Here is a 22,848-nt window from a genome sequence, read left to right as displayed (position 1 = left end):
CAAGTATCATGCCCCCTCGACAGGCTGACAAGAAAAGAAGAGCCCTATGTTTGGGGGTCGAAGCAAGAAACCTCCTTTCAGTAGTTAAAGACAAGGCTGTTAGGAGCACCAATCTTGGCGTACCCAAATTGGAATAAAGAGTTTCACATGCATGTGGATGCCTCTAACTTTGCAATTGGCGCGACACTTGCACAAATGAGTGATCATGGCCTGGATCATCCTGTCTATTTTGCCAGTAGATTGTTATCAAGGGCAGAAAGGAACTATAGCACAATGGAGCGAGCGGCCCTAGGAATGGTTTACGCCATGCAAAAATTTAGACATTATCTGTTAGCAACACTTTTCATATTCTATGTGGATCACCAGGCATTGAAGTACCTAGTAAACAAACCCATTATTCGGGGGCAAGTGAGCCGATGGCTATTACTACTTTAGGAATTTGCATTTACAATTGTGGTACGAACTGGGAAGAGCCACGTCATAGCTGATCAACTCTCCCAAATCAGATCAAGGGAGCCACCCGAAGGATCAATGATGACTTCCCAAATGCACATCTATTCCGTATAGCCATCCTTCCAAAGAGGTATAAAATCATCAGCGACTACCTCTCCACTTCATAGTTTCCAAGAGAGATGCTACCTAGAGAACGACGAAAGTTAGTATTGAGGAGTAGAACTTTTTCTTTAATCAATGGTTTGTTGTGCAATATGGGACCGGACCAAATATTGAGACGATGTGTCATGGAGGAGGTATCGAGTGTCCTTCGGGAAGCCTTCGGGAAGCCCACGAAGGCCCAGTAGGAGGGCATATGGGACCGGACACGACAGCAAGGAAGGTACTCCTCGCAGGACCATGGTGACCTACATTGTACAATGATGCCAGGCAGTGGGTGGTAAGTTGTGACACTTGCCAGCATATGGGTAAACACCTGAAACAAGATTTTATGCCACTAAATCCATCACATGCCCAAGAATTGTTTGAATAGTGGGGCTTAGATCTTTTGGGGCCCCTTAAACCAAGTAGGACTCAGAGGTGCTGCTACATCGTGGTAGTAATGGAGTATTTGATGAAGTGGATTGAGGCGCGAGTATTACAAGACAACTCGACTGTCAGCACAGCAAAGTTCATCTATGAGCAGATCATCACGTGCTACGACATTCCTATTTAGTTGACAAGTGATAGAGGAGGTCACTTCGTCAACCATGTGATTCGCTTGCTCATGAAAGAGTTTAAAAATTTCCACTCCCTGTCGAGTTCGTACTACCCGAGGGCCAATGGTTAGGTGGAGGCAACAAATAAGATACTTGTGCCTGTCTTCTATAAGTCACGTGGGGTCGAGCAGGTTGACTGGGAAGAGAAATTGCCATCAGCACTTTGGGCATACCATACAACGTACAAAGTGACAACCGAACGAACACCGTTCCAATTAATGGTTGGACAAGAAGCGGTGGTACCTACAAAATTCATGGTTCCAAGCCTTCTGATAGCAATTAATAATAGGTTGGCGGTAAGAAAAGTCTTCGAGAGTGGTTGTATAGACTAAACAAATTGGACAAACGAAGACTAATGGCGCAATGGGCTACGAAGGTAGCTCAAGCACATCGCAAGGCTTGGCGTGATAAGCACTTGAAGCGGACAAGGCTTCAACCAAGACAGTTGGTACTAAAATACAATGGACGCAATAATATTAAGCCAAGGAAGTTTAAGGTGAAATGGTTGGGACCCTACAAAGTACAAGAAGTTGGCAATAACAAAGCTATCAAGCTATGGACCCTCAACGGGCAACTGATAGCTGGCTCAGTAAACAAATCAAAGTTAAAAATCTATCACCAACGGCATGAAGGGAGTCAAGCAAACCAACAAGGTTGTATAGTACAAAATCAAAAATGAAAAAAAAAATTAAAATAAAAAGAGAGAGAACAACCACGGACGCAAGTGTCCCACGGACACGACATGGTCACGGACACAATGTGGCTGAGGCTGCGGGTGCTGGAAAGAAAAAGGGTGTCACGGGGGCTAGAAAGAACAAAGTGTTGCAAGTGCTAGAAAGAATAAGGTGTCAGGGGTGTGGAAGACAGATGCACCATGAGTGCTAAAGAAAGAAGTGCTACGAAGTGAGAAGGAAATATATCCTGTGGGAGAGTGATAGAAAATACTAGGGAGGTGAAGACAAGAAACAGGCCGAGAGAGGTGAAGCAAGACGTGTCACAAAGAAGTAAAAGGAGAAGCAACGACAGAGAGCAAACCTAACCATTTTGTTACATAAAGACAAAACAAGAGACCGTTAATCATTTGGAGTATGCAGTCTGCAAGAAAAAGGAGACAGTGGAAAGATCAATTGAAGGAGAATAGTGACAAGATGGACAAGAATGCGAGAGTATTGACCTTAGGAGTTCGTGTTGCAAAGCCAAGAGCATCGAGTAGCAAGAAGCAGAAGGTGTGTCTTAAAGTGCAACCATCCGCACAGAAGGCCAACATTTCTCATCTCACATTACAGTTTGAAGGGTTGAATGGCAATGAGTATCACAAATGGTGGCAAGAAACGACTGACACAGACCTCATCAAACAAATACTGGTCTATGCGCAAGTACATTGGACCACTCAACTTCCGATGTTTTCCATATGGCTATTTGAGCCGATGTTAAGAGCTATGATCGAAACATACAACAAATACAACAGAACAAGTACATTTGCATACAAGAAGCATCATCTCACAGTCTCGTTCAAAGTTCGCGACTTCACTAGGGTTCTTGGCATTCCTGGCCAAGGTGGCCGCAAAGTACTAACTACAAACCACAAACTTCTGCAATAACGAAAGGAGTACTGGGTGGAGTTGGTGGGACGCAACCTTAGGCCAGAGGAATTTGAGTCAGTCATAAAGGGCACTAGGAGTCGAGAACTATGGCAGGACTTCATTCGGGAAGGCCATTGGTGGTGTATCATGGACGTGATAAAGAGCAGGTTAACCGGGGCGAGTGGGGCTTCAGATATCGCCCTGCCATAGATTACCTTCATGAATGGCATTACGAATGGAATGGTATATGATTGGGCGACTGTCCTTGTTGAGAGAATGGAGGAATTCATGACACTGCAACATCGCACATTCTATATGCCGCACCATGCTATAGGGTTGTTTCTAGAAGCAACACTCCATCAAATTCCAACTGATGAGTTTGAAGTCCCACCAAGAGGAAGATTGGCGCCAAGAGAAACTCTAGTATTCAACTCGTGACATTTGGACATAGGTGGCACGATGGCCAGCCAGAAGAGGGTAATGCAGGGCTTAGAAGCCTACAGTGACACTGATAGCAGACAGGAGGATACCACGAAGAGTGGTGGGACTGCTTCAAAGGAAGATAGTACTTCAACAGAGGTTGGGAACGATAAGGCAGATGCGAGGTCCCCACCTAAGACACTTTTCACTCCTCCTCAATTGCCGACTTCGACGCACTTGATAGCCACCACTCCCGTGCCACTTATTCCTCCATTCGGCCAGAGGCATGCACTAGTTGTTATGACACCACCCACGGCCATGGTGGAGACCACAGTTGTATCGACCAAGACGGAGGTTGTCAAGGAGCCATCCTAGCTAGCCACCCCTAAGGGAACTCCAATCGTGCACGTCCCCATGGATTTCGTTGCCCCAGATCTAGTAACCACAATTCCAACGGTGGGGCTCGTGTAGATGCATCAGGCGCCAGAGTCAGCTAAGAGTGGATTACCAAAGCTTCAAGTTCGACTAGATGTAATTGGCACAGAAGTTGTTGTTACTATAGCTTCATCCCTGTTGATCAAACCTGTAAGTGTGGGCCAACCAGCACAGTCAGAGGTCGAGAGTGTTGGAGTGGCCCAGCCAACACAACTAGAGGTCAAGGGTGTTGAAGTGATGGATCGAGCCAGTATGTTCTTAAGACAGTAGTTTTGACTCACCCCTGTTGATTTCGGTCCCTCCATCCAATCTCTGAAGCAAGGAGAGGTCTTGACAGGAGTATCTATCATTCTAGCACCACAGGAATTGAGAGTACTACAATCTGAGGATATGCCCGCAGATGAAGGGGCCCCACCGGAGGTGGACGTAGCTATCACAAAAGGGGTAGAGAAGGATACGGAGAAGGATGTTGACACTAAAGACAGGCTAAACTATGGGTCGGATGAAGAGAGAACCTTGGCATACATTAGGGCTATGGAGGATGTGTTGGAGAGAGGTCGAATCATTAGACAACATGCTTTGACCCGCAAAAGAGAACTGCAGTTGATCCGAGCCTATAACCAGAGGAGCTGTCCCAAGCGTTTTTACTCTTGCTTTGAGGCCAGAGGATGGCCAAGTTTTGCGTAGGAATTCTTCTCAACAATCTTCAAATTTCTAGTCTATCATATCAACTAAGAAAGGCAAAAATCACTGGTAAAAATATTCTTCAGATATCCCAATGGGTTGAGTATCCAATGAGAATGAGAAATTTCAAATTACAAGCCAAGGTTTCACTTCCATGGGCTCTTGGGTACTTTGAAGAAGCTAAGACACTTGAAAGAAAGCATTGCGCTTATGTTATGTAGGAATCCAACAAGCCCATCACTATGCTTCAAAATGGGAGCATTTGGAGGCAATGTATGAGTACACCAAGCATACCTCATGTTCATTATAACCCCAAGATTAAGTATCTTGTTGGTCTAGTGGCAAAATGTGTTATGCTAATAGAATGGCCTAAGTAATACATGTCACAACGAATGTGTAAATGATAAATTATTACTATAAAGCGTAATTAGGGAAAGTAACCTCGTCGAGTTAAATTTGATTTTGCAAATCAACAGAAATAAATTGTTTGCCCTAAAATATTGACCAGATGACAAAAGCAAGAAATTACCAACACATTAATTCTATAAGTGATCTAAGATTGACTGCAAGTTATTTGTGGTGCATTATGACAATGGCAAGTGCATGTGATAGTTTGCCCATAAAGAGACATTAGACTTTAACTAATAATGTGTAAATCAAAATAGTAAATTATAACCATATCCTATTCTTTAATCAAGAAAGACATGACTTATAGAATACTCACGCAATTGCCAAAGAGTCTTGTGTTAGAAATTGAGGATATTGTTGTTAAGGTTGTAGCTTCAGTTGGATGATTCGATCTGAGATACATTATTGTTATTGGTAAATCATCATTTCCCATATATACTTATCCACGTTAAATAATATATATTATTGTATAGAATATATATATATATATATATATATATATATATATATATATATTAGCATATGAGCATGAGCTCACAGTGCAATGGTGATTGCAAGCCCCGTTGATAGAGGGGTGCAAGGATCTAATCACATGAAAGGCTTGGCTGTTGGAGCAGCCACACTTACCTTGGACCGAAGGTGACATTGACTTCTGAACTGGTGCCCAAGGAGTGATTGGCGGGAGGAATGCGCTCAGATGTGGAGGTAGATTTGTTTCCTAGTGCGTCACTTATGATGGTTGGCGATTTCTATTGCTGGCTCCCTACCCATTCGCAAGCACACTTCATTTGATGTGCGAAGGAGACCGGTGCGCTGCTTTGGCGGTACGAATAAGGTTTGTGGCCCCCTGTTGCAAGGAGAGATAAGGAGGTATTAGGATGGAGAAATAAGGAGCTTCGATGACTTGGAGAGATAAGGTGTTGGAAGGTCTTCTTGGAGCGATAAGGTGGTGGCTCGGTGGCATGTGAGGAGGGAGGCATAAGGTGGTAGACTACGTAGGAGTAATAAGGTGGTTCGTTGATTGGGTGATCTTGGTAGTATAAATATAGGTGTATCTAGGAGGCGTCGAGGCCTTGGTAGCCACATTCTCATTAAGGATGGGATCCCCCCTTAATGTGACCCCACTAGTTCAAAGCTCCAATCAAGAGCACTTGCCAAAAATATATATATAATATTATAATATATATACATATTATTTTTTGTTAATATATTATTATTAATTAAATGATGATTAAACCTTAGATGAAGAGACATGTCTCCTCTCACATTTATATATGATTTAAATCTGCATTTGGAAGATATCAATTACAATGGCAATGTTAGTACATTTGCAGAAAACAATCCATATTACTCAACATGGTATCAAAGCTAGACTGCATATGTAACGAATAAATATATAAGAAAATCAAAGGTTGAGATGTTTATTCTATTTATTCATCGAGACAAGCTCAAGCAAATCTCACTGCGGATCCACATCTAAGTCAACACAGGTTGACAGATATCTCTCGCAATGGACACAAGCTCTAGATTTGGATTGACATTTGATCAACTTTAGAACACATCATCACGAGTCATCTTCTCTTGCCTAGGCAACATAATCAACACGGGTTGCAAAGGAAAAAAATCACTTTTACGAGCCTTTACAATGAGTCAAGCATCATACTATACTTAGCCTTGGATCTTAATATAATTGTCTAAGACCTAGCCTATACAACATAGGATCTCAAACTATTATATTCAACATAGAGATTCTCGGTAGTGTCCATTATAGATTCCTCATGCCACACTTCAAGACAATCAAATTTGCTGGGGTCATCTACGATATTTGATCCGATTGGCACATTACAAAGATTTGTGTTTCTTGCTAAGCACCTAGCTCAAAGATCTGGGTTACGAGCTGCACAATTTTCATAGGAAGAGATGCACACCACAAAGGACAAGTCATAGCCTAAGTTCATTGCACATCATGTGGAATTTCTCTAGCCTTAGGCGATCAAATACCTCTGCAATGTAGGCATCCCACCTGGCTCATCATCACAGCACGCATATTTCCTTCTGGGCAGTTCAAATAGATCTAACACAGTCATTGATTATGGGTCCTGGGTCATTTTATTTATTTAATTTTTGTCTATAAATGAGCATAGCAGAACCAACTAAGCCTCTATAAACACATAGTGGAGTGGCCATTGTTTGAGTAGGTTCCAAGACATCTACAACCCAAGCCACATTCTATGCAAGTCACGGTAATCACTGTGTGCACAGGATTTCTTGTCTTCTTAGACATCGGGCCAGCTGTATCTCACTCGAAAATCTTCCACACCGGAGACTTTGAGCCAAATCCACTTTGTTGGATGCATAAATTCAAATTTGTGAAGCTATTCCAACAAATCCAAGGAAAGGCATTCAAATTCAAAAGAATCCATAGAAGGCCGAAATCAAAGCCACATTGTTAAGACACTAAATTCCAATCTTTCAATGGCTAAAAAGTGTTCTCTTCAATGATTTCTAGAGAAACAGAAGGACAGACCTAGCAAACGCTTCTTATGCAACATCATCAAAATAAGGAATCTCAACTTGTCTACTTTGTAAATGTGAAAGCAAACAAAGGATGAGTTGCTCTTATTCTAAAGCAGAGTGGCGAATGTGTCCAAACATGTTTTGACCAATTTCATGTGTTAGAATATTCACGATCTGACTCACAAACATTGTGATTCACTCAACACTTTGCAAGGGTCCATTGGTGGTGATGTTGTTTAGATGGTTGTCATTGGTGTTTAAGACACCCCATTTGCAGATCATCAAAGGCTCACTTTGTAATGTTCCCTATGGATACAATACAAGAGAAATATAAAAGTTGTCGACCTTGACCCCATATGAAATTCTGGCCACAATCCTAGAGACCCCACCATGGTGATTGCGTACTTTACAGATTTTTTATCCATGAAAATTGCAGAGACCACCTACAATGGTCAGATATGGAACTTACAAGTATCTTCAATGTCGATGAGCAAATGGAACCTTGAAACATGAAAATAGTGTCAAACCATGACCACACAAACATTAAAAAGTGAAACCAGCTTAAACCTCTAGTGCAATGTCTCCAACTTGGGTGCAACCGAATTCACATTGTTGTCATATAAATTGATGCAGGAGCATCCAGTGGTATAAGGGAAATCCTATATCACCCAAAAATATGCTTAGAGAGTTTTTGTTTAATGTGTTTTTATTTTTGGATACCCATTTGGGTCAAATAAAGGTTCCAATTCTCACAATTCCACTATTAGTTTTCTGGGTTAGAGTTTTTAAGCACCTTGGGATACGTGTAAATGCAAAAAATGGGTTATTTTGTAATAGAGCCAAAATTATGATGAGTTAGAGAGTGTAATTTGGAGGGATGATTATACTTGTAATTTAAAGCACTCCAGAAAAAGAATCAAGTCAAAAGACTTTACGGTTAGAAAGTTATTGCAGTTTTAAGTTTCCTGGAGACCTCCTAAGAGCACTTCAAAGTCAGATTTGGGGCACTAAACAGCCTCATACGGGGCCAGAAAAAGGGGAACGAGAAAAGCTCCTTCATAGGGTTGTAGAGCGCTTTGAGAGCTTTCTGGAAATGTAAATGGTTCGTCAATCGGAGTCCCGGTTCAGAAGTTATGCCTCCCGAAAGTTGGACTATCGTTTCTGGATTCTTCTAATTTTACACTGACTTCTAATGTGACTTCTGGAATCTTCTGTTTTGGCGGTGGATGCCAACTGGAGTCTTCTAGAATGTATTCCTAATCCTAAACGAATTGGGGTCTATTTAAGAACATTTATGACATTGTAAAAGACAGTTCTTAGTGGAGTTAGAGAGAAGGTACTATGTGGAGGATTTCTTTCTCTAGAATCATACTATTGTAAGCCCATAGAGCATTTTTCATTGAAAAGTTATTTGCCTTCGCCTGTGTGTTCATTCTGGTCTTTGGTTGTGTCTCCATCAAGTAGTATCAGAGCGGGTTTTCCTAAGTGAGTAGACAAAGTGCCGACTGTGAGGCAGTTTGCACCAGGACTGTGTGGTTGTGGGTTTGAGACAAGAAGATGTCTCCACGAAGGGAACGTGGTGGAAGGGCCCCAGTTGTTACTCCTGAGGTTAGAGCCTTCCAGAGACAAGTTCAAGCATTGCAGGAGGAGATCCGCAAAGGACTGAATGTTGCCGTAGGCAACGAAAGTGAAGAATAAAATGAAGAAGAAAATATTGGACAGGAAGGGAAAGGTGAAGAGGAAGTCCTAAATCAAGCAGAGGAGAGGCTTTTTAGGGTCATTTCTAAGCTTGGAAAAAGACCTAAAATTGATGTGGGTATGTTTTCGAGAACTCTAAGCCCAAATGAGTTGATCGATTGGATCAATGAACTAGAGGAGTATTTTGAGTATGAGGATATCAGGGACCCAAAGAGGGTTAAGTTTGCAAAGGCCAAAATGAAAGGCCATGCCAAAATCTAGTGGCAAGAGATTCAGCTGGAAAGGAATAGAAGAGGAAAGGAAAAAATCACAAAGTGGGATCGCATGGTGGACAAAGTAAAGAAGCAGTTCATTCCTATTGATTACGAGCTTGATTTGTTCAAGAAAATGCAAGGGTTAAAGCAAGCAAGAAAATCTGTCCAGGAATATACAGAGGAATTTTATCGACTTCTTATAAGGGCAGGGCATGTAGAAGCTAATAAGGAGAAAGTTGCCCATTACCTCAGTGGATTGCAACCTAGCATTCAAGAGGAGTTAAGTCTCGTTAGAATGACTAGCATTGAAGAGGCATACCAGTTTGCCCTGCGAGTTGAAGAGAAGCTAAACAAAAAGTTTGACGGAAGGCAAAGAGGGCACGGTCAAGGAGGAAGGGGCGGTGGTAGGTCATTTGGAGGCCGAAATGAGACCCAGAAGAAAAATGAAGATGTGGGCACTAGCAGGAACCATAGGAACAAGGGTTTCAACCACTCTCGAGATCAAAACTTTGGAAATCAAAGAGGAAGAGGCAGAAGACGTGGACAAAGTTCAGGAAGAGGAGCCTTCTGTGGTACCTGTTTTCATTGCAATGAAGAAGGACATTGTGCATTTGAATGCCCTCAATGACAAGGAAGGACAGATAGGAGAGCCGATGGTCAAGCAAGGGTTGCTCATGTGGATGAGGATGCACAGTCATCACATTTTGAGGATGCAGAAAGAGGAGAGATTCTCATAAATGAAAGGGTCTTACTAAGTGGTGAAACTAAACCTAGACAAAGGAGGAATTTTTTTCGTACTAGATGCAAGTGCGAGGATAAGTGTTGTGATGTGATTGTTGATGGTGGCAGCACTGACAATTTGGTGTCTGAGGAGATGGTCTCTAAGCTAAAGCTCAAGAGCGGGAAACACACCCAACCCTATTGGATTGCTTGGGTGAAGGATGATCATAAGGTTCTGGTTAGTGAACAGTGTTTGGTGTAGTTCAAAATTGGGAGTTACCATGATGAAGTTCTCTGTGACATTATTCCAATGGATGTTTGTTATTTATTGTTGGGAAGACCACAGCAATTTGATAGACATGTTATACATGATGGTCATGCAAATACATACTCTCTGACAAAGGATGGAGTTCGCCACAAACTGAAGCCCTTGATAAAGGAAGGTGAAAAGGTATGCAGTAGTGCTAGGATATGTCTTGTTGATGGAAGAAAATTTTTGGATGGTATGAAACATCAGTGTATGTGTTATACTTTGATTCTTAGAAGAGATAAGGAAGGTAGTAGTGAAATTCCACCTGAAGTTTCAAGCCTATTAAGTGAGTATGGAGATATCATCTCTGATAATGTTCCAGAAGGGTTGCCACCAGTAAGGCAGATTAGTCATCAGATAGATTTAATCCCTGGAGCTAGTTTGCCTAACAAGGCTGCTCATAGGATGACTCCTACTGAAACTGACGAGTTAAACAGACAAGTTCAGGAGCTATTGAGGAAGGGTTTGATTTGAGAGAGCCTGAGTCCATGTGCAGTACCTGCAGTACTGGCACCAAAGAAGGATGGAGAGTGGAGAATGTGCACAGATTCTCGAGCTATAAACAGAATAACCATCAAGTATCGGTTTCCTTTGCCAAGAATGGATGATCTTATGGACTGCTTGAGTGGAGCTCAGTACTTCACAAAGATAGATCTCAAGAGTGGTTATCACCAAATACGGATACAAGAGGGAGATGAGTGGAAGACTGCATTCAAGACCAAGGAGGGTCTATATCAGTGGTTAGTCATGCCCTTTGGACTGACCAACGCGCCAAGCACCCTCATGCGGCTTATGAATGAGGTACTAAAGAAATTCTTGGGAAAATTTGTTATTGTCTATTTGGATGATATTTTAATTTTCAGTAAGACTTTGGATGAACACTTATTGCACATTCGTAGTATCCTTGAAAGGTTGAGGGAAGAGAAAATGTTAATTAATTTGAAGAAATGTAGCTTTGTAAAAAAAGAGTTAGTCTACTTGGGGTTTGTTGTATCATCTGAAGGTCTCGTTGTATCATCTGAAGGTCTCAAAATGGATCCACAGAAGGTAAAGGCCATCTTGGAATGGCCTACTCCAAGGTCTGCTACTAAGGTGAGATCATTTCATGGTCTAGTTAGTTTTTACAGGAAGTTCATTAAGAATTTCAGTGGCATATGTGCACCCCTGACTGAAACAATAAGGGGGGATAGGAAAGAGTTCAAGTGGACTACAACAGCTGCAAGGAGTTTTGAATTGTTGAAGAAGAAGGTGACAGAACAACCTGTGTTGGCACTTCCTGATTTCAGTAAAGTGTTCCAGGTAGATTGTGATGCTAGTGGCAATGCTATTGGGGCTGTATTGAACCAAGAAGGTAAGCCAATTGCATATTTTAGTGAAAAATTGAATGATGCACAGAAGAAGTACTCTATTTATGATCAAGAGTTCTATGCAATCGTTCAGGCCTTAAAGAAATGGAGGCATTATTTGTTGCCAAAAGAATTTGTCTTGTATACTAATCACCAAGCATTGCAGTACCTAAATAGCCAAGGTAAATTGAACAAGAGGCATATGAAGTGGGTAGAGTTCATGCAGAGCTATACATTTTTGTTGAAACATAGAAGTGGAAGGTCTAATAGGGTTGCAGATGCATTGAGTAGGAGATAGTTGTTGCTTACAGTAATGGAGGTTGAAGTGGTTGGGTTTGATGAACTCAAAAATCTGTACCCTGAGGATCCTAATTTTGCTGAAGTGTGGAAGGCTTGTAAAGAACCTGTTACTGTAGATAGAACCAGGTGATTAGATTATTTGATTCAGGATGGTATGATATTCAAGGGTAGTCAATTATGCATTCCAAGGAGTCCGATGAGGGAAAACTTGATCAAAGAGAAACACAGTGGGGGAATGGCAGGACACTTTGGTCGAGATAAGACCATTGCCATTCTTAGAGAACATTATTTTTGGCCTCAAATGTCACAAGATGTGAAGAAATTTGTGCAAAGTTGTCAAGTATGTCAAGCAGCCAAAGGATTTAGTCACAATATTGGAGTTTATCAGCCATTGCCTATTCCATCAAAGCCTTGGGAGGACATAAGTATGGATTTTGTTCTTGGATTGCCGAGGACACAAAAGGGTAATGACTCAGTATTTGTGGTGGTTGATAGGTTCTCCAAGATGGCACATTTCATCCCATGCCACAAGACTCATGATGCTATACATATTGCATATTTTTTTTTTAGAGAGGTGGTGAGACTACATGGTCTCCCAAAGAGTATTATTTCCGACTGAGATACTAAATATGTGGGGTATTTCTGGAGGACTTTATGGAAGAAGTTGAGGAGAGAATTGAGGTTTAGTTCTACACATCATCCGCAGTTTGACGGACAGACAGAAGTGGTAAATAGAAGTCTGGGCAATTTGCTGAGGTGTTTAGTGGGAGATAAGCCCAAGGGATGGGATTTGATTCTGCCACAAGCAAAATTTGCTTACAATAATTCTGTAAATAGGAGTACTGGTAGATCACCATTCCAAATTGTGTATGGAAGTAGCCCAAGGACTGCACCAGAATTAAGGAAAATGGAGCAAGGGGAGAGGACAAGTGCCAAGGCAAAAGAATTTGTTGAACATATCAAGAGCCCACATGAGGAGGTCCATGCACACATCACCAAGATGAATCAACAGTATAAAGCCAAGGCAGATCAAAGGAGGAGACATAAGGAGTTCCAAGTAGGGGATTTGGTTATGGAACACTTATGAAAGGAACGGTTTCCAGTGGGTACTTACAACAAGCTGAAGATGAAGAAATTTGGCTCCTATAAAATTTTGAAGAAGCATGACTCGGGAAATGCATATGAGGTGGAGTTGCCAGATGGGATTCACATTTCTCCTATCTTCAACATTGCAGACTTAACAGAATATCATGATGGTGCAGATGAGGGGTTGATGTTGGAGCCATATCCAATTCCTACTTCAAAGAAGGAGGAGATAGAAGAGATTTTGGATAGTCGTGTGGGCAGGAGTACCAAAACTAGGCAATATGAACAGTACCTGGTGAAGTGGAAAGGCCAACCAATAGAGGACTCAATTTGGATATCAGTAACGGAGGTTGCCCATTTGGGTTTTCCTCTACCATAAAGTGACAGGGTCACTTTTCAATCTACCCTGGGTGTCTGATGCAGGAGCATCCAGTGGTGTAAGGGCAATCCTGTACCACCCAAAAATATGCTTAGAGATAGTTTTTGTTTAATGTGTTTTTATTTCAAGATACCCATTTGAGTCAAATAAAGGTTCCAACTCTCACAATTCCACTATTAGTTTTCTAGGTTAGAGTTTTTAAGCACCTTGGGATACATGTAAATGTAGAAAATGGGTTATTTTGTAATAGAGCTAAAATTATGATGAGTTAGAGGGTGTAATTTGGAGGGATGATTATACTTGTAATTTAAAGCGCTCTAGAAAAAGAATTAGGTCAAAAGACTTTACGGTTAAAAAGTTATTGCAGTTTTAAGTTTCCTAGAGACCTCCTAAGAGTGCTTCAAAGTCAGATTTGGGGTACTAAATGGCCTCGTACGAGGCCGAAAAATGGGGGACTAGCCAAACTCGTCCATAGGGCTGTAGAGCACTTCAAGCTCGTCCATAGGGCTATAGAGCGCTTTGAGAGCTTTCTGAAAATGTAAACGATTCGTCAATCGAAGTCCCAGTTCAAAAGTTATGCCTCCCGAAAGTTGGACTACCGTTTCTGGATTCTTCTAATTTTACACCAACTTCTAACGTGACTTCTGAAACCTTCTGTTTTGGCGGTGGATGCCAACTAGCGTATTCTAGAATGTATTCCTAATCCTAAACAAATTGGGGTCTATTTAAGAACATTTATGGCATTGTAAAAGGTAGTTCTTAGTGGAGTTAGAGAGAAGGTAATGTGTGGAGGATTTCTTTCTCCAGAATCATACTATTGTAAGCCCATAGGGCATTTTTCATTGAAAATAATATTTCCATTATCTTGTGTGTTCATTATGGTCTTTGGTTGTGTCTCCATCATAAATCAAAATATGGTTATTAAGTACCAATATTTGTTTGGCTTTAGAAGATTATCATAATACCTATTATTGCCAAATTGTTAAATTAAACAATACATTAAAAATTGGGAGGAAAGTATCAAATCATTGAAGCCGAAGATGCATAATGCTTATGAAGAAATTATAGCACAACTTACAAATAAATGGTTCGCATGTATTTACTATAACAATCATGAGAGTTATATATGTTTGGGCCATTAGGAGATCATACATATGTTCTTTGATAACTCCGTAAATCATACAATCAACTTTCAATGGAAGCGATCCTTGTAGAAGATGACCTAAAATATCGTGGATATGAAAATACGATCTTAGGAATATGGAAGAAATTGATCAAATAAGATGTTTTGAGAGAGAGATTGTATTACTTCATATGTTCGAAATGGAAGAGTGAAGTTGGTGAATGGACACATTGAGCGAGCTTATACTTTACATATATCGTAACGAAATGATATTGATTTTGTGAGTTGCAAAGTCACTGTTCATGCCCGAATGCTAATACAAGTGTTGACCAACTGGAGACTCAACTTCCTATTGGCTGATGAAAATAATATATCAATCAGAAGCCCTTTGTGCAGAATATAATATGACAAACCAAGAAGTATAAGAGATTCCATTCAAGGAAAAAAGAATTTAATGTGTAGTCCTAGGACTAAAGAGTGACTGAAAACCCTATTAAATGGAGTAAGTAGGAATTTTACATTGTGGGGGGGGAATAATTAACCAATGTTTCATTCCCATTGTTTGAAAAATGCTTATATGGAGACGATTTTCTGATTTGTTGCATATGGACCCTCGCTGGAGCAACTTGTAGCAATGATGTTTGTGTAAATAAGTATTTTTGAGTATTACATTTATTTACTCATTGTATTCTTTCTATTTGTAGTTCTATACATGCTATAAGAGTTATTTGCCTTGATCTTTTCCCTTGTATCTAAGGATGTTTTTTGCAAGAAAAGAAGGTTGGTACCTTACACATACCAGCAAATATTGTGCAGGCTCAATCTTATGACAATAGTTCCGAAGAAGTTGTGATCTAGAACTCATTAGTCATCTAATGATCAGGCTGGATAAAGTGAGACTCTTGAAGCAAATATTCGCAATGTCTTAGATTATGAGTATCCTTCTATATTAAGAGGGAGTTTGACACTTCTTCAAAGGCAACATAGTAGCTCAAAAGATTGATACTAAGAGGGAGTCTAAAAATGTGTGTATGACTGCATGATTTTGATGGGCTTATCTCTATGTACATAATGAGGAAGTAATGACTTATCACCAAAAAGTCTGGAAGATCGATATCAGATTCAAAGAGAGTTTGACATGCATCCTTAGGCGAAGATAGCTCTAAGGGAGTGACTAGAGGACTTGACTTCCCAAGATTGTTGTTCAGAGGGAGAAATTTGAAGAGTGATCTCTTCTCTATAAGGGAAAAGTTCGAAGTGAAATTCCCTGTAATGCATTCCTTCTCTGTGAGAGAGTTGAGGTGAAAGCCCTTGTACCACCCTCTGACTTAGTTCATGGTTGTCACTCGCATATGATATGTAATGAAACGTGACGATCTTTCATTGACATATATAAACAGAAGGTAACCATTGTAAGGTGACGGTCTTATAAATGGTAGACCTGATATCATGACAAACTTCATTAAGTTGTTGTCCCAGAGTGTTGGAAGTCATGATAACAAAGGTATCATGATCAAACTTCATTAAGTTGTCCCGGAGTGCCGGAGATCATGATACGTGTCATGGTAGAGACCATGACATTGCGATTTCTTGTTAAGTTGTTATCTCGAAGTGTCGGAAATTAGATAACTCATATCCTTCTAGGATATAACATATTCTTTTAGTAGGCGTCAAGGATTTGATGCCAATGCACATACCAAAAGAATATATGTATGATGAATATCATATGATTGATATTTCTTGTTAAATCATACTTCAAATTATATTGAAAGATAACATCTAAGTTGATGGATTTATGTTGATGTCCTTGAATATATCATTCTAAGAGTATCATACTAAGATGATATCTCTTCATATACTTGAGAGCATAATGTGTTCTACAAATCCTCCCTAGCTAAGAGGGAGTGTTAATTTTGTAGCTTACGCTGGATTGATTCAATCTGAGATACATTATTGTTATTGGTAAATCGTCATTTTCTATATATACTTATCCATGTTAAATATATATATATATTGTTAGACATATTATTATTTTTGTTAGTTAATATATTATCATTAACTAAATGATGATTAAACCATAGACATGTCTCTTCTTATATTTATAGGAGATCCAAATCTGCATTTGGATGATATCAATTACAATGGCAATGTTAGTACATTTGCAAAAAACAATCCATATTACTCAACAATTTTTGGCACTTGGATGTATTGCAGAGATGTTTTATTGATGGTAGGTTTTATCATTGATGACAACATATGTTTTCTAGTTCTTGATAGACTCAAATTTTAATATTACAGGTTATTGATCAGTTTAGCAAGGACAGTGGTTGACAGATTTAGATATGCAAGCTTACATTTGTGTAGTAAAAGAAGTGTAGACATCATATCTATGTTCACTATACTTTATGTAATGTTTTGTTTGAATTACAAGCTGTTTAGTGAAGACTGGTAGCAGACCAGTGTACAGGAAATCATGACAAAGACAATGAAAGGTATTTTTTCTATACCCTACTGGAGAACAAGAATTAATGTTGGCGGACATGGAAGATGATAGAAGACTTGTTCGTGCGCATATGTTCAGGAATGAGAGGCATTTGGATTAATTCGAGAAAGGTTGCTAGTGTGTTACATGCCATGTATTTTACTGGGAGCGAACTGTGTTATTGTAGCATGTAGTTTACCATTGCAAATTTTGATATTCTCATTGTAACATGTTGGAAACTTAATGTAATGATTGTATTGATGCTTATGAAGGCACGTATGCCTTAGCATGATCCCTGTAATTAATTGTACCTTCAAGAAGCTCTAACAAGACAACCTAATTAATTATTTGTAAAGGGTATAAAGGAAAGATGTTTTCCTTGTTTGAGATGTATGTATGCGATGCATGTGAGTTGTATGATGTGAGATGAAGGCACGTATGCCTTAGCACGATCCCTGTAATTAATTGTACCTTCAGGAAGCTCTAACAAGACAACCTAATTAATTTTTTGTAAAGGGTATAAAGGAAAGATGTTTTCCTTGTTTGAGATGTATGTATGCGATGCATGTGAGTTGTATGATGTGAGCCTTGATGCTGGATTATCATAGCAGAGCAGGTGATGATTTCACTACAATGATGTGGGTTGCTTTCCTAGGAGAGCAATCTGAAGCATTTGATAAGTTTAAGATCTTTAAAGCAAAAGTTGAGAATAAATCAGGTTTCAAGATAAAATGTTTAAGGTCTGACAAAGGTAGAGAATTCACATCTAATCAATTCAATGCATATTGTGAGGACAATGGAATTCGCGAATAAACTTCAGCCCCTAAGACACCAAGCAAAATGGACTAGTAGAAAGAAGGAACAAAACAATTTGTGAGGCAGCAAGAGCGATGTTACTTGAAGGTAAAGTGGCACATGTACATTGGAGAGAAGTAGAAAATACTGTAGTATACACCATGAACATAGTTCAGATTAGACGAGGAACAAGTTAAATGCCTTATAAACTTTGGTTTGGTCATACACCCACTGTTAAGTATTTTAGAATCTTTGGAAGTAAATGATTTATCAAAAGAGATGATGAAATAAGAAAGTTTGATCCTAGAAGTGATGAAGGTATATTTCTTCGATATTCTACTAAAAGTAAGGCTTACAAATGCTATAACTTAAGGTTAAAGAAGATTGTTGAAAGTGCAAATGTAAGAATTCATGAAAGATTTTAGGTTCAAGAGAGAACTTTTGAGCATGATTCAGATGATGATAGAAATAATATGAGCACAAATCAAAGACAAGTACAAAATTAGAATGCAAAATAGAAACTAAATTGATAAAGGAATTCATGTTCAGCTTGAAGAACCTAGAGAAGAACAAAGAACGCCAAGTTATGTTCTTTGAATCATCTTGATGATTAGATTATTGGCAATGCAAGTAGTGGAGTAATGACAAGGGGAAGAATGAGAAATGAGATTTGTTTGATTTCACCATTTGAGCCTAAGAATATTGATGAAGCGTTCAAAGATGAATCATGGATTAATGCTATAAATGAAGAACTTGAACATATTGAAAAGAACAATACATGGAAATTAGTCTCTAGGTCTAAAGATAAGAATATTATTGGAACTAAGTGGATATTCAGAAATAAAATGAATAAGCAAGGAGAAGTTGTAAGAAACAAAGCAAGACTGGTATGTAAAGATTATTCACACAAGTAGGTATTGATTTTGAAGAAACCTTTGCCCATGTAGCAAGATTAGAAGCATTTAGATTATTCTTGGCATATACCAGTAATCAAAAATTCAAAGTGTATTGGATGGATTTCAAATCAGCTTTCTGGAATGGAGAATTAGAGGTAGAGGTATACATTGAGCAACCAGATGGATTTCCATTGACAGGGCAAAAGGACATGGTATGCCAATTGAAGAAAGCCTTTTATGAATTGAAGCGAGCACCAAGAGCTTGGTATAGGATGTTAGATAAACACTTGGCTAAACTTGGGATTCAAAAACGGAAGTGCAAACAGTAATCTGTACCTAAGAGTTGATTCAGATGGAGTATTGATTTTTGAAGTTTTTGTGGATGACATCATTTTTTGAGGAAATGATGAGGTAAGTAATAAATTTTCTGATAAAATGAAAGGTAAATTTGAAATGTCTATAATAGGTGAGATGAAATACTTTTGGGATTGCAAATAATTCAAACTAAAGATGGTATCTTTAAATCACAAACTAAATATCTTAAGAAACTGCTAGTAAGATTTGGTATGGAAAATTGAAAACCAGCTGGAATGCCTATGGTGACAAGTTCTAAGTTGACTAATAATGATGATTTTCCCAGCACTATTCAGACAAGATATAGATCTATGGTTGGTGGTTTATAGTATTTGACTCATGCTAGGCCTGACATAGCTAGTGTAGTTGGTATTGTGACGAGATATCAAGCAGATCCTAAGAATCACATCTAGCAGTAGTAAAAAGAATATTCAAATACAAAGGAATTTTGGAATTTGGTTTATGGTATGATAGATCAAATGAGTTCACATTATATGCCTATACTGATGCAAATTGGGTGGCAAATGTTGATGATAGGAAAAGTAATAGTGGAAGAGCATTTTTCTTGGAGAATCATGGTTGAGCAAGAAACAAGATTGCATATCACAACTTACAGCAGAAGCTGAATATGTAGCAGCAGAAAATAATAGTAATCAGTTGATGTGGATGAAACAAATGTTGAGAGACATTGGTATAACATTCTCTAAACCTATCATAATGCATTGTGATAATACACGTACAATTAACATGTCAAATTATCCAGTTCTACATTAAAAGACTAAGCATATTGCTATTACGTATCCATTTCTGAGAGAGAAAGTCACTAAGAAGGAAATCAGATTGGAATATGTGAGCACAAAAGAGCATGTAGCAGATATATTTACTAAACCTTTTGGCTAAGGACACTTTTGAGTACCTCAAAGGTATGCTTGGGGTAATGGCCCCACCCTGTGAAGAATAATTGATGTAGATATGCATCAGTCAAGTGTATTCAAAGCACATTAAAAAACCTGGACATGATGCTTGAAACTGCTCCTTAAGGGGAATGGTCCCATGGTGCAGAGCTAGTCTTAGAGCTCCTATTTAATGACTTTTGACATAAAATTGTTTGTTGGCAATCAACATTATTTTTTTGTTGCGGATTGGCTTGATTCAATGTAGGTACTTCGATAGGATTATCATCAAAGGGGGAGAAAACTTCATTAAAGGGAGAGATTGCTAGTGAGTTTTTGATATTTGACATATTGGCTCCTTTGACATGGGGAGAAAATAAGTGAAAAACTTCTCGTGTAAATGTAAAGTTTGAAGACTGTATATGTTGAAGATACTCAGAAATAGTACTTTGGTGTTCACTTTTGGATTGATGGTTTTTCACTATATGTTTCCATCAATGCCAAAGGGGGAGATTGTTAGGAATTGAGGATGTTGTTGGCACTTGGATGTATTGCAGAGATGTTGTATTGATGGCAGGTTTTGTCATTGATGATAACATCTATTCTTTAGTTCATGACGGACTCAGATTATGTATATTGCAAGTTTTATATCAGTTCAGTGAGGATAGTGGTTGACAGATTTAGATATGTGAGCTTACATTTGTGTAGTAAAAGGAGTGTAGACATCATGTCTATGTTTTCTATACTTAACGTAATGTGTGGATTGAGTTAAAAGTGATTAGTGAAGATAGGTAGCAGACCAATGTACAAGAAATCATGACACAGACAGTTTAAGGTATTTTTGCTATACCTTATTGGCAATCAGGAAATAGTGTTGGCAAGCATGGAAGATGGTAGAAAACTTGTTTGTGCACGTATGTTCAGGAGTGAGAGGCATTTGTATTATTTTGGAAAGGTTGCTAGTGAATAACGTGAGATGTATTTCACTTGCAGTCGATTGTGTCATTGTAACATGTGGTCTATCATTGCAAATTGTAATATTCTCATTGTAATGTGTGGGAAACTTAATGTAATGGTTGTATTGATGCTTATAAAAGCATGTATGCCTTAACATGGTCTTATGTATTTAATTGTACAATGGGGAAGCTTTAATAGGCCAGCCTAATTAATTCTTTGTAAAGGGTATAAAGGAGAGATGTTTGCTTGTTTAAGATGTATGTATGTGATGCATGTGAGTTGTATGATGCAAATCTTGATGCTGGATTATCATAGCAGAGCAGTGATGATGTTGGATAACTAAATAGACTTCAAGGGAACTGTTTTAGTAAGCAAGTTGCAAATTAGTCAGTTCATGTTGTTTGGATATGATATCCTGAAAGTATTATCTTTCATTTTTGTTGGAGCACCTAAACAGTGGGTCTATTTGTTCTTTTCAGCCTTTAACAGGGTTAGAACCTTCCAACAAGGGTTCAAGGTCTCCTCAAATGGATCTGTCCTTTAACAAGGACTATTGTATTAAATGAATTGTATTGGACTCTTAACAAGGTCAAATCCTTTCACAAGGAACTTATTTTTTAGTTTATTATCTTGTCAGTACCATCCCCGCCAAGGTTTTCCCTCTGATCACGGGTTTCCCAAGTCAATAAATCATTGTGTTATGGTGTATGGTTTCTTATTGTTGTGCATAATTGTTTGAATTGTTGAAAATCAATTTTATAAATTTAGATTTAATTATAATTATATTTGTTCAAAACTGATTCAACGCCCCACCCCCTCAATATTTTGTGGACTTCTTAGCATCTTTTTATTAAAAGATTTAAAAGTTATTGTCACCATTACCTTATGATATGGCTTTTACATCTAATATTGTTCTAAGCTTATGATGCATTAATTGTGGCACACCGCAGTAATAGTAGGTAAGCCCTTCAAACAAGTATAATATCTAAAAATGCAGCAACTACTAGTGCTCTACTCGTCCATGAAAATTGAAATCAGCTCTGCACTACTTCCCTAAATGCCGAAGCATCTTGATTCTTGAAAAATCTAGTATTGGTCCAAAAATTCTCGGGCATTTATACTCGTCTTATAGGTGTCTATATGTTTACTTTACTCGGAATAGCTCTCAACCATCCCCTGAGGCACTTCAATTGAGCATGTTTCCAAAAAAAATTTGGCAGCCTCCTAAGCTTATGGCTTGCCTAACTTGTTAATGATTAACGAGCCCAGAGTGTGAAGAGAAGCAAGCACATCAGGGTTCAAGCAGTGAACTTACTTTGCTGGTGAAGAAATGAATGAATCTTCAACAGAGCAAGACGCTGAAAAACTGCGAGGCTTTGCAAGGTAGCTACAGAGAGATGGCATTGTCATTACTCTTCCCTTACAGTCCCGCCGCCGTCCTGCACTTAATTGTTTGCCCATGTATCTGTTCAACAATACAACACTGTTATAATCTTTACGCTCAATGGATTTGAAGCGAAACATAGAGTAAAAAGTAAAGAAATGCTTACAGATGGAGTGAAGAATGAAAGCATGACTTGAGCGAATTCAATGACAGAATCGAAGGGCGGGCCGTGGCCATCGCCGACGCCATTACTTTTGTTTTCGACAAATTCTTCTGCTTCCTTTTATCCCTCTCTAAAATGGAACGCTCGATTTTCGTTCAGATTTTGGATGCTGTTGGACAGCAAAATCTTCTAGTTTCGTTTTCATCATTAGGATTAGTAATATTATTATTAGGACTTACATATAGTATAACCATAAGTTCTAGTTTGAAGGTGATATTCAGGGGGGCGGAAATGAGTCCTAGCATTTATTCAACTTTTATGGATCTTGTGATTTCGACGGTACACTTTATATATATATATAATCAAGAGTAATTGTTTTTTAGGGTACATTTTATATATATATATATATATATAATTAAGAGTAATTGTTTATAAGGGTACATTTTATAT

General features: G+C 38.8%; 1 protein-coding gene across 5 annotated transcripts in view; it reads right to left on the bottom strand.

The window, feature by feature from the left end:
* The window catches only part of OVA4 (Nucleotidylyl transferase superfamily protein), a 265,199-nt gene extending 242,587 nt beyond the window's left edge, over positions 1 to 22,612 (bottom strand). For 4 of the 5 annotated variants that reach the window (XR_016352847.1, XR_016352848.1, XM_089787495.1 and 1 more), the window contains exons 1-2: positions 22,402 to 22,597; positions 22,167 to 22,316 (exon numbers count right to left, since the gene is read on the bottom strand). Coding sequence is in view for 3 of the 5 variants with exons in the window: in XM_089787495.1 (XP_089643621.1) it covers positions 22,167 to 22,316; positions 22,402 to 22,484 (233 nt within the window). In the remaining 2 variants the exon portion in view is untranslated. Of the gene's footprint in view, positions 1 to 22,166; positions 22,317 to 22,401 lie in introns of all 5 variants that reach the window. The other variant, XM_089787496.1, reaches the window with a different exon arrangement.
* Between the last annotated feature and the right edge of the window lie 236 nt (positions 22,613 to 22,848).

The sequence above is a fragment of the Cupressus sempervirens genome, chromosome 6 (genome assembly GCF_028749045.1).
Source record: "Cupressus sempervirens isolate cs-2001-9-10 chromosome 6, ASM2874904v1, whole genome shotgun sequence".
NCBI classification, from domain to species: Eukaryota; Viridiplantae; Streptophyta; class Pinopsida; order Cupressales; family Cupressaceae; genus Cupressus; species Cupressus sempervirens.
This window is presented reverse-complemented; position numbering and strand designations above follow the sequence as displayed.